This window comes from Acanthaster planci, linkage group LG09 (assembly GCF_054643075.1).
Source record: "Acanthaster planci isolate LZ-2023a linkage group LG09, COTS_SCS, whole genome shotgun sequence".
Classification (NCBI taxonomy): domain Eukaryota; kingdom Metazoa; phylum Echinodermata; class Asteroidea; order Valvatida; family Acanthasteridae; genus Acanthaster; species Acanthaster planci.
In genome coordinates this window covers 12,892,335-12,908,496 of record NC_141785.1, presented here as the reverse complement: position 1 = coordinate 12,908,496, position 16,162 = coordinate 12,892,335, and the positions used below count along the sequence as shown (strand labels likewise).

General features: G+C 39.5%; 3 protein-coding genes across 6 annotated transcripts in view; 2 read left to right on the top strand and 1 right to left on the bottom strand.

Annotated features, from left to right (window-relative positions):
* Positions 1 to 2,942, top strand: part of rmnd1 (required for meiotic nuclear division 1 homolog) — a 77,484-nt gene extending 74,542 nt beyond the window's left edge. For all 4 annotated transcript variants that reach the window (XM_087140722.1, XM_022249431.2, XM_022249432.2 and 1 more), the window contains 3 exons: positions 95 to 292; positions 656 to 772; positions 1,579 to 2,942. In XM_087140722.1, the coding sequence (XP_086996848.1) occupies positions 95 to 292; positions 656 to 772; positions 1,579 to 1,692 (429 nt within the window). In that variant the 3' untranslated portion in view covers positions 1,693 to 2,942. The remainder of the gene's footprint in view (positions 1 to 94; positions 293 to 655; positions 773 to 1,578) is intronic.
* Positions 2,089 to 7,992, bottom strand: LOC147798146 (tektin-1-like). Its single transcript, XM_087140745.1, has 6 exons — positions 7,883 to 7,992; positions 7,025 to 7,237; positions 5,778 to 5,945; positions 4,404 to 4,676; positions 3,824 to 4,046; positions 2,089 to 3,426 (listed from the first exon to the last, which is right to left on the bottom strand). The coding sequence occupies exons 2-6, from the start codon at positions 7,210 to 7,212 to the stop codon at positions 3,070 to 3,072; spliced, it is 1,209 nt and encodes a 402-aa protein (XP_086996871.1). The 5' UTR covers positions 7,213 to 7,237; positions 7,883 to 7,992; the 3' UTR covers positions 2,089 to 3,069.
* A 394-nt stretch (positions 7,993 to 8,386) lies between these two features.
* LOC147798145 (tricarboxylate transport protein, mitochondrial-like) overlaps positions 8,387 to 16,162 on the top strand; it is an 8,592-nt gene continuing 816 nt past the window's right edge. Inside the window, exons 1-4 of the mRNA XM_087141190.1 lie at positions 8,387 to 8,773; positions 14,555 to 14,762; positions 15,252 to 15,478; positions 15,824 to 16,044. Coding sequence (XP_086997316.1) covers positions 8,581 to 8,773; positions 14,555 to 14,762; positions 15,252 to 15,478; positions 15,824 to 16,044 — 849 coding nt within the window. The 5' untranslated portion in view covers positions 8,387 to 8,580. The remainder of the gene's footprint in view (positions 8,774 to 14,554; positions 14,763 to 15,251; positions 15,479 to 15,823; positions 16,045 to 16,162) is intronic.

Here is a 16,162-nt window from a genome sequence, read left to right as displayed (position 1 = left end):
TTTTGAGCTTTTTGGTTATTCTTTGAAATACATGTACGTGTGCACTATTTTGTCCACAATGTACTTAATCATATGTACCCTCTTCTCCTTTCAGAGTCTGAAACAGGGCCATCGCTTGAAGATGTCACGTGTTGAGGTGATGCGCAAGACGGGGGAGCTGTTCTCCCTGAGACATCAGATCAACCTCAGCTCTGATCTGCTCATCTCGCCTGACTTCTACTGGGACCGAGACAATCTGGATGAACTGTACAATAAGACGTGCCATTTCTACAGCATCGGAAGAAGGACAAGGGCAAGCCAACTGCAGTTTTCATTGAGAGGATGGTTGTCTTTAGTACAGATTTCTGCAGGCACACATGATTAACGAACCGACCCAAATAAAGTATATTCTTTGAAGATGTTCCCTCTTTGCCTGCTGCTTTGGCTTCAGAAAAAGCAATGACTTATTCCTTAAATAGGACCGTGCTCAGTCTTTGGAGAGGTTACAGATTGGTTTGTTAAGTTATCCAAAAAATGGTGGCAACTCAGTTTACTAAGTGTTCAAAGTGTGCTTAATACAAAAAGATTATTTGGTTAATTCAATCACAGTGTAACCAATTTAAAAGCATTTTGCTCACAAAAAACATTATTTATAGTGTTTGTTCTGGTCACACAGGTCATCAATGAAAAGCTGAACCATTGTTCAGAGCTTGTGGAACTCATGAGAACCCACCTGAGTGAGCGTCACTCACTGAAGCTGGAGTGGATGATCATTCTTCTTATAGGAGTTGAGGTAGGTGAAGCAGGTCTTCATAATTATTGGAAAGAAAGGTAAGCCTTAGCCTTAATACTCATAAAGATTCCTTGAATCATTTCATCTCCCTGGAGAGTATACAACTCCATGCAGCCATTTCAGGCAAATTTACCCATTGTATATCCATGGGAGAGAGACAAATGGGAGTATAGTGACTCGCCCAAGGTCACAACATGTAACCAGCTGCTGCATTTAAGCCCGCACCCAACCAACGCCAACCACTAGGCCACACGCCTAGTGCGTGTGCCTTTGATTTTGTGATATTAATAGACTACCAGGAGGCGCTGTTAGTGTGGTAGCACCACATTTGGGTATATTACACAGGCCGTGTCTGAAACGGGCTTCCAGAGCTACGGCTAGGTCTATTGTCTCCATGCATTTCCAATGGAGCGAAGACCTAGACCTAGCTCTGGACAAGAGATTCGGATGCAGCCACATTAACATGTAGATGTGCGTGCTTATAGGTTAAGTCACAGCATCCCCTGAGCTGAAGAAACATTGAACATGTGCATGCAACCCATGCGTAAGCTAGATACCTGTGCGGTACAGTCGAACCTCATTAATACGAGCAGTGTTAATAGAAGATTCTGCTTATAACAGGGAAATGTTAGGTCCCAGTCCTTTTCTCATTGTTTTCATTCCTGATAATACAAGGTTCCTTTTATAACAAGGTAATTTGCCAAGTCCGAAGGACCTCTCATTAATGGGTTCAACTTTACAGTGTTTATGGCCACTAATACCGCCTACTAGATAAAAAAAGGGCATGTGTGTTATTTTGTCTTCAGGTCATGTTTGAAGTAATTCACTACATCCAGAGATATTATGGGGACAGTGATCAACACAATGCTGTATCATCAACACCTGTTCAGAGTCAAGTTGCATCTGTGGGCGGAAGGTGACATTCTCAACTCACCATCTTTCAAATCCAACTGGGAAGGTCTCTGGGATTTTGATACATTGAGGGAGGTAGAGCCCCTCCACCATTACTTTACAAGGGTTTGGTGCTTCTCAATAGGTCTAGACCGAGCCATGGGCTAGCTGCACAGTGAAAAATGTGGAGGATTTGGGACATTTCTATAGAAAGGATGCTTTAGGGAGTTTCAGTTGAGTATTAATAAATCATAACTCAAGTAGCCAGAAATATTTTGGGTGTGCAGAAAAGAAATCAAGCATTCAAAATGCAAATTACATGTACATGTACCATAATTTTCATCAGTGCATTAATGAACAATTGCACATGATTGATGTCTATTTTTTCATTAGACTGTTACAAATGATGCAAAAAAGAGACTGTATGAGAATACAACATGAACTTTATTAACCACAAATTTGCAAACGGCAAAATAATATATTGTACATTGTATTACTTAATTTACACCAGTTCCCTATAGTGTGCTGCTAAGTTAATGAAGACTAAAGCAGAAGCATATTCACCTTCGTTGTGATGGATACAGATGGGTACTGCAGTGCTCACTACATGAGGAAGAAGCCTCCAGTTTGAAACAAAGACACACATTCCTGCATTGCAGTTGATACGCTTAAGTACTGGGAAAACATGACTTTGTAATGAAATTTACTACAGAAGCACCAGTCATACCAAACAAAATCCTTGATGTTGACAAATGTTTTGTTGGTAAATTATGAAATATTAACTCTTTTTGAAGAACAGTGAGATCCAACATTCTGTCAATGTTGACATCAACTGTAAAATTGAGTTACTGGTGACAATGGTTGCCTTTCTAAGAGTGTGGGATAAATGCACATACAGATCCTAGTCAAAAGCACTGTTAGAATACTGGGTTTATTCTGTCAATTTCATATGCAATAAAATACCGTATCCTCCTACTCCATGCCAAAGCTCAATTAAAATTTTTGCTAATTCTGTCATTTACACCATACATGGAATTTACTTTTAAATTAAAGTCATCCAACCCCAGAAACTCAAATGTGCAAGGAAGAGAAAAGTCGTCTTACAAGATGGGAAGCTTTTTACAGCTGGACGGATATTAATAGGGATGGATAAAGATGTCACTTCCCCTCATGGTGCTTTGTATTTCATGTTCAACTATTCTGAATAAAAACCTGTTTACATGTACATGTACTTGGATGGACCATATGGGGAATGACAATTAAATTACTGGTACATACACTTTTATTTGTGCTTTTGCAATTTTAAAGACAAAAACCTTTCAGTGCTGCACAGAGGTGCAACTTTTATGTTGTGTGTCAGGTACTCCCACTTTTACCCAAAATGATCGTAGCCAGTTGCGCAGCCCTCAGAATTTCATGATATTGATACTCTGCCGCAGCCCCATGCACTTGACATTGTCAATGTAGACGGACTTGGACTTGATGTCAATGTCTTCCTCCAACGTCTGCTGCTGGCGGATCAGCCCCTTCAGCTGGTCCTCGGCCTCGTCCAGTGTGGCCTGGAGCTTGGCCACACTCTGGCTGATCTCAGCTGTCTCGTTGATGAGGCGATACTGGACAGGGTCCCGGCAGAGCTCCACGTTGGGACGGTTGGTGCGGGTGTCCAGTCGCGTCTGAGACAGCTTCATGGGGCCCATCTTGTCCTCCACGGCTTTGGTCAGGCTCTGAATGTTCTTCTCCATCTCTTGGATTTGTCCAACGACCTGAACAAAAAAAAACCGGAGATGAAATGGAATGTTACAGCTGCTAAATGTGCAAGGAAAACATTTTATTGAAATTTACATCAACTAAGAGAATTTTATAAACCCTAACCTAACCGCATACAGTGCACCCATTGAGCAGTAACTGCTACCACAAATGGCTGTGCACAGTGGCAAAAGTTCAACACATTTTCCCTTCACAGACTTGTGTGACTTTGTGTGTGTGTACAACACATACGAGGGGATGTGATCACGATTAACATGATCACGATTAACAGCCGGAGGTGAGTCGAGGCGTGCGAGATGTTTTAATCTGTCAGCTGTGCCTGTGTTTAAAAAACCTGCAGATTAGCACAAAGTGATTACGCACCACAATGTAAAAAAAGAGTTGAGTGCTCACCTTGGCCAGATGTGTCTCCAGTTCGCTCTTTGTGTCTTGTGTTTCCCTGATGCGTTTCTTGAAGGCCAGGTTGGTGTCGCTGACTTGCTTCTTCATGTCGTCTTCTGTGGTTTCCAGCAGACTGTCGATGACAGCCCGCAGGTCCACGGCATTCTTGCGGTCACGCTCTGTCTTCAGAATGTTCTCATTGGTGAATTTCTGCCAGTCTTCTGGGGTGACAGAGCTATGAAAGAAAATGTTCCAAATAGCAGTGGTGGTCACACTTAAAGCAAAGTGATAGTAATTCTGATTCAGCATTAGGCTTTTAAGAAGTTGTGAAACTGAATTTATGTTTATTCGTTATCAAATTCTTTACCTGTAAGACAAGACAAAAACAAGGTAAACAGCAAAATGCTAATCATTCCTTTGAATGTAATAAGGCTTTCTTGCGTTAAATTCCTTATTTGTGTAAAATTCTCAGATGAAATTTGGTCAGGATAACAAGTACACTGCCTGTATAAATGACAAGAAAACTGCACTTACAGTTTCTTACTGCCATACAAAGAAAATCTTATAACGGTGGATCAAAGATGCTACGTACTTGGTTTCAATTTTGGCAGCGCCGGATTTGAAGGTGAGGTGTGGGTTATCATCCCTGAGTTCTCTGCAGTCCTGATCAATGTCCAGGGCAGCAAACTTGTCTGTCAGGTCTTTCTCCAAGGTGTAACGCCGTGACCGCATGATGCGGATCTGCTCCGTGGTCTGGTCCAGGGTGCGCTGAAGCAAGGCCATGACACCTTCGATGGTCTCGCGCTCTTTAAGGAGGTTCTTCTCGACATCATCATGGACAAGGTCAATGGCTTCGCGACCCTCTCTGATAAACGTAATGGGTGTGGAATTAAAAAATACAAGTCAGATACATGCAACTGACCAGCACACAAGTATGCTACATACAGGTACATTTCCAACACATCAAAAGTCCCACACAACACTGAAAAGGGGTTATACAGTAATCAAGAAAGTTAAGCATGGATCTCTTTAAAGTTCGTTTCACTTTATACATGGTCATGTATGTGAAGTGTAGCTTGACAGAAGAGGTCTCATTTATCAAATTTAACTGATAGGTGTGACATTTTTCCCAGTACTGGATATTCATAATACCCCAGTCTCTGTATGCAACAACGTGCAACTTGACCGTGTTCATGTATTAACATTTAAAAATGCCCGCTGAGAAGTGATAAATGCACTCTGCGTTTAAATGATTCTGATTGGTCAACAGTCTGTGTGCACATGGCTCATCAGAGGCAGCAAAGTCCATATAAGGAGGTTCTATTGGACAACTTGCGCAAGGAATATACTAAGAAATGGATGGGGTGTTCAGGAAAATCTAAATAAAATTCTAGAACAAAATTGCTGGAAATCCATCATATATTGACTTCTTTTGACTCTCTGACTAAAAAAAAATAAATAAATATGTGCTTGGTCGGTCGTGTTTAAGACTGGCCAAGCACATACACTACTCAAAAAAAGGTTAAGGACCACATTTTTGTGTATACGTTTTTTTATATCAGATATAATGCTGTAAATGTGCATTTGATGTTTTGAAACAATTATTATTCCTGGGAGAACACCATCTAGACAAACAAACAATGAAAGAACTAGACTCATTGCTTGGTATAAATTTTTTAAAAGTGGTCCTTAACTTTTTTTGAGTAGCATATTTATCCCCTTATGAAAGCATATACTCATAAATTTAAGTTCTTGAAATCACAAGGTAATTTATCCTCAAATACTCAATGTTTTTCAAAAAAATTTGAATAAAAATATCTTTATACCCAATGAATAAAACATACGTGTTTTTATGTCTAATGTCATCTAATATTTCAATATTAAACTTTTTTGTAACAAGCTGATCAAGTTAAGTCTTGGGACAGATTTTTCAGGTATAAAGTCTCCACTACTCTGGGAAATATACCTGAACAGTAGGCAATGGTTGACAATGGCTAGTGGTTCTTTGCAGGCTTCAAGAGCATTCTGTAGTCTGGTTTTGTAGGCAAGTAGCGTGTCAATTTCTTTCTTGGCGTCATCAAGTTTTCTGTTTAGTTCATCCTTCCAGAATGTCACATTATGTATTCTTTGTTCTGGAAAAAAGAGAATGAAAACTTGTGATTATAATATAGGGCTGTGCCTTATATATCCAATACATGTATCTGGATATTCGATCAAGTATTAAATATTTGAATATTATTTTCCAGATTCAAATATTTGAATGCAAAAATCATGAAAACGAAGGGAGAAATTTTTTTTGTTTTGAATAAGAAAAATTGCACTGTGGAGGCTTGTGTCAGATTCAAATGAAAAGCAACAGAAACCTTACAATTCAAAAAGTAACTTATTCTGTCAAAAAACTTAAAGGACAGGAAGAAGTATTGTTTGTCTCTAAATCTTGCTAATTCGTGGCTGGAAAACTCAGAGACATGAGAAGCTATTACGTGTATAGTGATTTTAATATACAAGTGTTTGGGTTATTGCAACTGATTTTGTATACGGATTGTTCAACAATCTGCCGGTCGGTTGAACAGAATACATGTATTTGGATATTCTATTTAATTAAACGTCGAATATTCGAATTGTGAATTATTTGAATTGACTCAGCCCTATTATAATGTTCCATGAAATTCATCATTGAAAGCATGCCTTAATTCTGTGTTAAAAACAAGATAATCGTTCTTAAAATATTGCCATTGGATTTTGTCTTGCTAAGGATGTTTATTTGTATATTGACGTATCACAAACCCTACCAAAAATTACACTTTTCCAATAAATCCACTTCACAGATGCAACATGCAATGTTTATGTGTTCGAAGAAAATAACCAGGTCAACAAATCAACTTCAGTGGTCCTTATTCATTGGAAATATAGCTGTGCTGACAATAGATATACCAGTAGCTGTTGTCCATTTGGACACAGCCTAGTTTTTGGACAAAAGTTGTGCCCTGCTGTCCAGGTCCACTCATGTATCTATTAATTTAAAGCGGTAATCAGTCTTTATAACGCTAATATTAGTCTTGATTCCTTTACACAACTGTCACAACTGTACATTTCAGTATACTTGGGGATTCAAAAACAGTTGAAGTCTTTCATCCCTTGTTAATTGTACAATATCATGTGAAAATCTGATAAGTGTCTGTCCAATGCAAAATTCAGCATTACACTGACCAAACCTTCTTGTTGACGTCCCTCTGTGTTCTCTTGGTCACTTCATCCGTCTCGTCAATGAGCCGCTCACTCTCATCAATGAGGCGTTCTGCACTTGCTCGCTGCTTCTCTGCATTGTTGTAGTTGGTCTTGTTGGAGTAGGCCCACTCTTGGTGGGTGAACTTGGGAGGTGCACTGATCAGTTTGGCCATTTTTGTAAAGAAAATCAATCCCAATCTGAAAGAGACATGGGATTTACTTGGGTTACCACATACATGTAGGTCTACTGCTTTAACCATTTTGGAGCAGAAGCAATGCTCTGTGGCCAAGTAACAAAAATTTCTCATCAATAAAAAACATAAAACCCTAGAATGTTTGACAACACAATTTGGAGTCGACTCCATTTTCCGGATCCATTTTCAGCACTGCACAATAGGCCTATATGTGATATAAATCATATAGCACAACTTTTCGGCAAGAGCAGAACATGGAATGGAACTTGAATAGAAAAACCCCAAACCTTTTGGTATTTCCTAATTTTTGTATATAATGTGCTTATTGTTCTTGTTCATAGTATTTTTGGCTTTTTAATTTTTGTCATTGTATTTTTGTTGTGAGGTAGGCCTAATACAAATAAATCCAATCCAGTCCAAAAACGGGGCAGACGTCGAGTGCGCGCGAAGGAGCACGTTCGGGCCCACGCTACTAGTACTGGTATACCTTGTTCATATCGTCAGATCGTATAAGTTAAACTCAATCCCTGCACTCCTGAAAGAAATCTGCAATTCCGTATTGAATACTGTTTACAAGCATTATTTCTTATTACTTTGAATTTTATAGAGTTAAATGAAACTTAGAAATTCATGTAATCATCAGGCTTACCGGCTGTAAAACGTCTTGTGAGATTTGCGTTCGATACGACGCTGACTCGACTCTGATCCGGAAATGATCCGTTGCTCTCGCGAAAACCACACTATGAAATATACACATGTGCGTACATAGCAACGAGGTGCATTGATTAGATCTACCGAGGTGGAAATTTTCCATTAACAAGTAATCATTGTAGAGTTCGATCTGACAGCCAATCAATATTATGAGACAAAGTATTTCCAGTATCTTTTTACTCTATTACTAAGAATTTTCTATGTTATCTTTAGCGAAACAATGCACAATAATGTTGCATTTCTATGGTTTACGTAAAATTCCATCACCTTACTGAAAATAATGGAACGATCCATTGTTCCCGTTGCCACAATAATTGAAATCTCGTATGCGAACGCGAGTGTGCGATAAATCACGACATTTCTGTGGAACAATATGCATATTCAATAGGTGGGATGGTCTCATATCGGACGGTGTTGACCTTTCACCTAGTCCATTCTCACGGATGTTGTTGTGTGACACGTACGACGAGTACATGTACATGTACAACTGTACATGTATGTGAAGGTGTTTGAGTTCCGTTTTCGTCAGAAACCCGACATAATTTGTTTTAATTTAGGCACAAGATTGACTTCGTTGTGCTCACAAGAAGACGTCATTTTACTGATCAACAAAAGTTGGTTTATCACTGGTGAAAAATGAGTACTCGAGGAGCGATTCGAGACTGCACTGGGATCTCCGCAAGTCCAGCGTGTTCTGCAGAGAGCTCCCCGGGTTTATCTCGTCGGTTGAACCCCGCCTTTGGACAAGTACGGCCGCTGGCTTTGGCTGCTGCAGCACCGATCAGAACAGGGGGAAAATCAACTCACCCTGGAAAGGCTATATTGGCAGGTTGTTCACTAATTGTCAGCTTTATTTAAATCATCTATCTTTCATGTCAGTGGTTTAATTGGCCCGTTTTAACAGCGGTCAGACATTGATCCTGAAAAGTGAAAATTACCTAAGAAAATTCTGAAGCATCAACTTAATGGAAAACACTTTTTTCAGACAAACCTCATAGGTTTGTGAACAGGGGCATCAAGTGTTGTCCATACATGGAACTCTGTCCCAAATCAGTGCCTAGAGTATACTGTAAGTGCAAGTTAAAAGGAACCATAAAGTTTATAGGTTCCATTTGCTCCTCTAACATGTCTAAACACCTCATATGGTGATGATAAAGTGCCTCCAGGGAGGGCACCAGGTGACTTTGCAAGGGAAAAAGGGTAAGTATAGGGCAGGATTTGGCTAGTGTATGTTGATACATACTTGTTCGGATGATGTGATCTTGTGGATGTAGGAAATGGAGTGAGGTGCAGATTAGGGTCGAGAGTGGCAGTCTGGTATTGAATTTTGTACAGGAAATATAACTAAAAGCTTTACGTCTTTCTTCCAGATAGGGCCACTAGAGTTCTTTAGTTTAAAATAGTTGTATAGTCACTAGGTTCCTAATTTCCCTACTCTGAATTCCAGTTGGTTATGTGAATGGTGAAATTAAAGAGCTGGCAACTATACAGTCATGGAAGCAGATGACACGTGGGTGCCTGCAACATGTCGTTTCTAGAAGTAACACTAACAGTAGCCAAGTAGTAAAGTTATGAAAAGTCACAATATTGAAACAATTTGACACTTTGGACCTTATTCAATATTTCTTTTACTGTTCTACAATAGCTTCACTTACTGTTGGGAGAACAAATTGATCAGAAACCACCTGACATTTGGAAGAACAATAGTCTCATTATGCCTGAACTAGTGTCCATCCCAACTAGCCTGTAGTTGGAATGGTTCTTACTTTTGTGCTTCAGTTGGGTAACTTACTCTGAGAACTCTGAGTCACTACTCCGCGTTACTCAGAGTTCTCAGTGTGGATAACTTCTATTGGCTGTGAACGGCAAATCTTGGAGAAGATTAAGAAAGGTTCTATTGGAACTTGCCAATTCATGTAGCTGGGCTAGCCCAACTACAGCATTACAGTTGGAACCATGTCATCCTAAGTTTGTAACTGTCATTGAAACTGATGCCATAGTACTGGTAGGGGCCTAACAGTCTCCTGTGAACTTTCTTACTTTCCCTTCTCAAAGCTGCATGTTCCTGAACATAGAAGCAACTGACCAATAGCTTCCCTCTCATGAGCCATTGAGCTTGATTTTCAAAGTTACATTTACATGCACCGGTACTTTTAGCATTGCAAGCCATTTCAGTGCAGTATTCAGTGGTAGATACCCACAATGAAGTACATGTACATGTATGTCAGAGGTCATGTAGGAACAGGGATGCTTGTACACATGTGTGCAAGGTTAGCCACATCAGCATACATGTCGCTGTATGCCACACATGCTAAACATGTTCACAGATGCTTTGTTACATTAAAACCATTTTGGGGGTAAGACTTCCATGTAACAAGGAAGAGAAATGAAACATGCTTGGTAAGGCAGCTGCCCTTGAAGTGAGATTCTCAGAGAGTCATCTTCAGAGCCCCTGTATTTATGACAGGGTACAGTTATGACAGGGTACAGTTATTCAACTGATAAATTTACACTACTCCAAATATTTACCGACAGGCACAAAAGCCACTGAAGAAATTCTCATTGAAGCATTGCAGACCCGAGGGAAAACAGCCCAAACAAGCTTAAAAAGCTATATTTTTTTGTTTGTTTTTTGCTTGTATGTTTTTTGCACTGCAAACCTGTGCACAAACCTTCCAAACTGTACATGTACATGTGTTGTACTTCCCACCTGCTGATTTCAGGAAATGCACATATACATGTACATACAGGTAGACTACATTAAATGTAAACTAAGTTTTGTCCTTGATAGGTTATTGTGACCAGAAAAAGTGCCCTCCCAGCATCGACAAATTAAGTTGCCGCATATTCAGAACCCATGTTTTATATTTAGAAATCCAAACAAATGTACCGTATCAGTGCCAAGTCTATTTTTTGACTTTCCTGAACTTTAATTTAGGCATAACCTTTGCTCAGGCACTGTTAAAAGATTTGTTTTATCTTTTATTTCAAGCATTTTTTAGCAATTCAGAATGTAAAGCACACATTATTGAAGTTGTTTTTTATGCCAAAACATTCACCTACTTGTACAGTAGTACATGCACATGTAGCTTATGTTTCCAGTGTACAGTATGCAGATGTAATACTTTTTGAAAATCCTCCCCCCACACACACCCTTTTGTGTTCACTCGTGAAAGGCAGTCGGCTTCATATGCTCTAATAAATGAAGTGGAGACATGAGTCAGTCTGTGGACCTTGGATCACTGCTGGAGCATTTACAGCAGTTAAAAATTATGCCAGGCACTCCAACATGATAGATGTGCATGCACCATCTACATGTAGATATTGATCATCATACTAATTCTGGTAACAGGATTTACATGTACCTCCATGGTCATTTGAACTAAGCATATGGGGAACTAGATGGTGGCAAATATTATTCACCTGTATCCCTGTACTGAGATAGTGTACATGGTTACCATCTTTACATACATCATACACAGAGTTAACTATTCTAACTCTCAGCAAAAATGAATAGCCAACTCGAGGCTGTATGTACCGGTACCTCACAACTGTGTCTATTGATTTGTTGAGATCTATATACTAAACATGTATGGCACATATTTTACAGTGGACATGGATGCTGTGTGTCATGTGTGCATCAGAGAGGCACACGAACATGAGAAAAATCTTTTGTACCGGTATTTTATGCATGCACATCACCGTTTCAAATATCCATGCAGATTTTTGCTTAAATGAAACTATGATTGCTGTTATTATTGGTTTATTAAAAGCAGGAGCATGTACCGGTAGCAAGTGGCTGAATTTCATCAAGTTGTAATTATAACCAAAAATTGATAAAGTAGACAAGTAAAATAATTAGCTGCAATAAAATTTGAAAAAAGACCGAAATGATTCCAATCAACACTCAACAGTAGAAAAACACTTATTCACAATATCCAAACAGGATTAACAACAAAACAATTTCATGCGCAGTACACTAAAGTTATACATACTGAAAGTCATTTACCTTTCTACGTTGCAACTACCGGTACCAGGGTAAAGAAAAACACTGCAAGTTACTTTAATACCGGTAGCAATATAATTTACAGACAAAAATCAAACTGTGAAGGATAAAATTGTACATGTATTTTTAAGAACCGACTGCAAAAAAATTAATTTCCAGTTTAAAATCTGAGCATCGACGGGTTTCAGTAGATTTTATAACAGTTGAGAGCTCCTTAAATCAACCAGAAAATTGCTTCTTATTTCCCCTCAGCCACAGCCTCCAATCTAATCTGACTCTTACTGCCAGTGGGATGTGGACTCTTCCTGTAATTGAGCCCGCCGTCGTTGCATGTACTTCACATACATTTACCTTGGTGCATTTATCATCCAGAGATATATGTCTACGTACATTACATGCAGCACTTATATGATGTCTGCAGTGTCAATGTTTTTGTGTTGGATTTGAATTGAAATTATGGCTCTGCAGTTTCACTGCGGTTCCTTGCAGAGTGATGTCCATGTACTGCGCATGCTGTACATCTGTCTGCAAGAAGTGACATGACTGTGGCAAAGAAAAATATGTAACTAAAAAAAATTAAAAAGCAGCTGGAATTTAAGATCAGATGTGGCACATCATGAACTGCCATGCATGCATGCATGACCGTTCACACAATAGATACATGTACATACATGTATGTATACTCCCACCCTCAGGACCACTGCAAAATTTAGAAACAAAATGTACTGGTACCATGCATATTTTCTCATTGAAACAGAAATGGTGGTACTGAAACCGGATAGGAAGAAAACTCGAAGAGTTTGGCTTTCCATAGTTTTCTTTTGCATGTAAATCATAGTACATGTAACTCAGACTACACGTACAAGTACAATATATGTCCTGAGTCCTTTTGTTTACCCCTTTGTATTTGAGATTGGAGGCTGTACACAACAAATGCTCACCTTAAAGCAGAGTGTGAGTTGTGATAAAGATCAACGTTCCATACAAATCGTATAAGGCCTATTTTTATCTGCTCTTTACACATTTTAGGCTTTCTTTGTGATCTGTTTTAAGTGTACAGATGAAAGAAATGATCAGTGCCCCATTGCAGTGACATGCATTTTAGTTCACACTCCTTCTGAATATTTATGATGGGCGTTGGCTTATATTGGCATGCTGAGTGGTCAGAAATGATTACTAAGCTCACGCCTGAGAGAGTGACAACAAAAGATTTATGATCTATAGTAAAGATTTATGGGTCAACACAGGAAACTAGTATGCACACCCATCTTCTCCAACTTGGTGGGGGGACTTTGCCTGACCACTGTGACTTGTTACATGTCAGCACTGTGTGCAACTCTGTGTTGCAAGAGAAATGCTGTGTCATTCCTCACCAGATAATACATTATGTCTGCAGTGAATGGTATTATAAAAAAATTAGTCTGGGGAATTTTGTACATATGCAATGTATTATACATGTACATGTGTTATCATGGAGAAACTAATATACCCACATCAGTTTTTGGATGGAAACTACTATGAAAAGAAGTGTTGACCATTGTTATCAGTGGAAGGAAATTTCATGGTTTATATTGCAAATAAAATGGTTTTGTGCTGGTAAAGAAAATACGTGGTAGAGTGCTGTTGTAAAAAAGAAATGTACAGTACATGTAGATTGTACTGGTTGAATCATCATTTTAAGGGCAGAAGATCTTTGATTCATGGAAGCTAATTTAAAAAAGAATAGTTGGTATTTAAGAAATTGATATTGATCTCCACCAATTAGTTTTCGATGTACATGTAAAGTCAATTTTCGTCAGTCCTATTGTACAGTAGAACGCATGGAAAAAATGCTGCCAGATAACAACAAAATATTTATGGAAAGAGTTCTGATAATTATAGGAAGAGTAATTCAGACTTCATGAAAATATGTGCCTGACACATACATGTACATTTACATGCACCTGTATGTATGTCAATACCAGTAAAAGCTAAATTCAATCTTTCTTATTCCTATCAGTACATGTACATGTCCTGTAGTTTCTAATCATAGTGACCACATGAAGTTCATTCAGTTTGCCTTCCAAATGGGACCGGTACCGGTGTGCTTATTAATGCTTCATTTCAAAGTTTGAGTCAGTTCAGTGCAGCTATAGAGGCTTTGCATGGTAGCCATCTTGCAGGGCAGTTCTTTAGTTCCTCAAGGGAACCTCTTTTGCTCAAAGCTAGTGGAATAAAAGCATTGACGTGCAAGGTGGCAGCCATGCAAACCCTCTATTGTCAATTGCCTTGCAGAAGGATATGTCCGACTGTCCTAGAAAATCATGTGTTTTCTTACTCCTTTACATGTAATGTAGAGCCATACACATAGCACTTGACAAACGCATAAAATCAGTGGTCAGATTATACAAAAGTCTTGCAAGATACATTGTACCAGTACAATAATCCGAAAAAATAAAAACCTGTTAACCCAATTTCACCTTAAAGTCATTGTGGCAGTCAAAAGAAGAACTGACAATCAGGGCCTTTACTTTCTAAATTATAGATGGCATGTTTATGCTCATTACAGTAAGTCAGCCTCTTTATGATCAAGCATCTTGTCTCTGTGTCATCTCTGTCATGCAGGTGGCATCGCAGGAGGCATTGAGATCTGCATCACATTCCCCACAGAGTATGTCAAGACCCAACTGCAACTAGACGAGCGGTCGGCCAAACCCTTGTACCGCGGTCCCATCCATTGTGTCAAGTACACCGTACAAAATCATGGGTTCTTTGGTCTGTACAGGGGGCTCAGCCCACTGCTGTATGGCTCAATACCAAAGGCTGCCATTAGGTATGCTGTGACATGACACACTTTTTGTTTCACATATGCACAAACCTTGTTCATTCCTTTTTGTATTTGTACACTGGGGGAAGCAGGTAGAACGTTTGTGGTCTGTGCACTGTCACTCAAACTCCGAATAACTGGGGAAGTACGATCCAGACAGTAAGACCAGCCTTTTTGTGGGTCATGGGAGAGAGGGGGAGCTACTGCTGCTCACTGCATAGAGCTTGTTATGTTCACACCCGAATGGATTTTGTGGTGAGAGACCAATAAAGGCCAGATAACCTCAGTGAAATTTTAGCCGCCAGTTGGCATCACAGATCAATGCACTTTGGTTGAAGAAAAAGTGATCACTGATGCGCAGGCTGCATCTTAGAGTATTGAACCATGCGAGGGACAAACTTCTAAAAATGGATACTTCCAGAAAATTAGCTTAGAAAATGTTTTGTCACCACAGCAGCAGTGAGTAAATGGACCACTTCTTGGGAAATATTCCAGGTTTGGTGCTAATGAATTCTTCAAGAACCAATGGAGGAGTCGACACAATGGAGCTCTGAGCAAAACTGGCAGTCTGATGTGTGGTCTTGGGGCTGGGGTGAGCGAAGCCATTCTTGCCGTCACGCCAATGGAGACCATCAAGGTGAAATTCATCAACGACCAGACCTCACCAAAACCAAAGTTCAGAGGATTCTTCCACGGGCTGAGGGAAATTGTCAAAGAACAAGGTATTCCTTTGCTTTCTTTTTTAATGGAGAGACGGGATCATCCTTTTGGTAACTGTGAGATTGCATTTTATTGAAAAAATAACCATGAAAATAACACAAAATCTTGCTAAGTTTGGCACAGTTAAGTTTAACAAAAGATATTTAATGTCATTTGTTTGTCCATTGCATAAAACATTGTGACCAAACTTACTTATGACTGGACTTGAATGTAATGGACTCAAACTGTTCACTGAAGTGTCAAATATATCCACCTATACTCTCCACATCAAGACTGACAGCCATTCCATTGTCAACAAGTCAGTCATTCATCATCTTGATCTCCCCCTCCCCTTAATCTTGTTCCAGGTCTACGCGGTACCTACCAGGGCCTTACAGCCACCATTATGAAGCAAGGCAGTAACCAGGCCATCCGTTTCTTTGTCATGGACTCGCTGCGTGAATGGTACCGCGGCGGGGACCCCAACAAGTACATCAACCCCTTCATTACGGCATTGTTTGGTGGTTTGGCAGGAGCGGCCAGCGTGTTCGGGAACACGCCACTGGATGTTGTCAAGACGAGGATGCAGGTATGGATAGCATACAGTGCTATGCTGTTTTCAGTCAGGTTAGAAACATTATTTCTGACTGAGAGCTCTCTTTCAAGAGCAAATTCAAAAAATTCTTTTTTTCTGGATCACCCCCCTT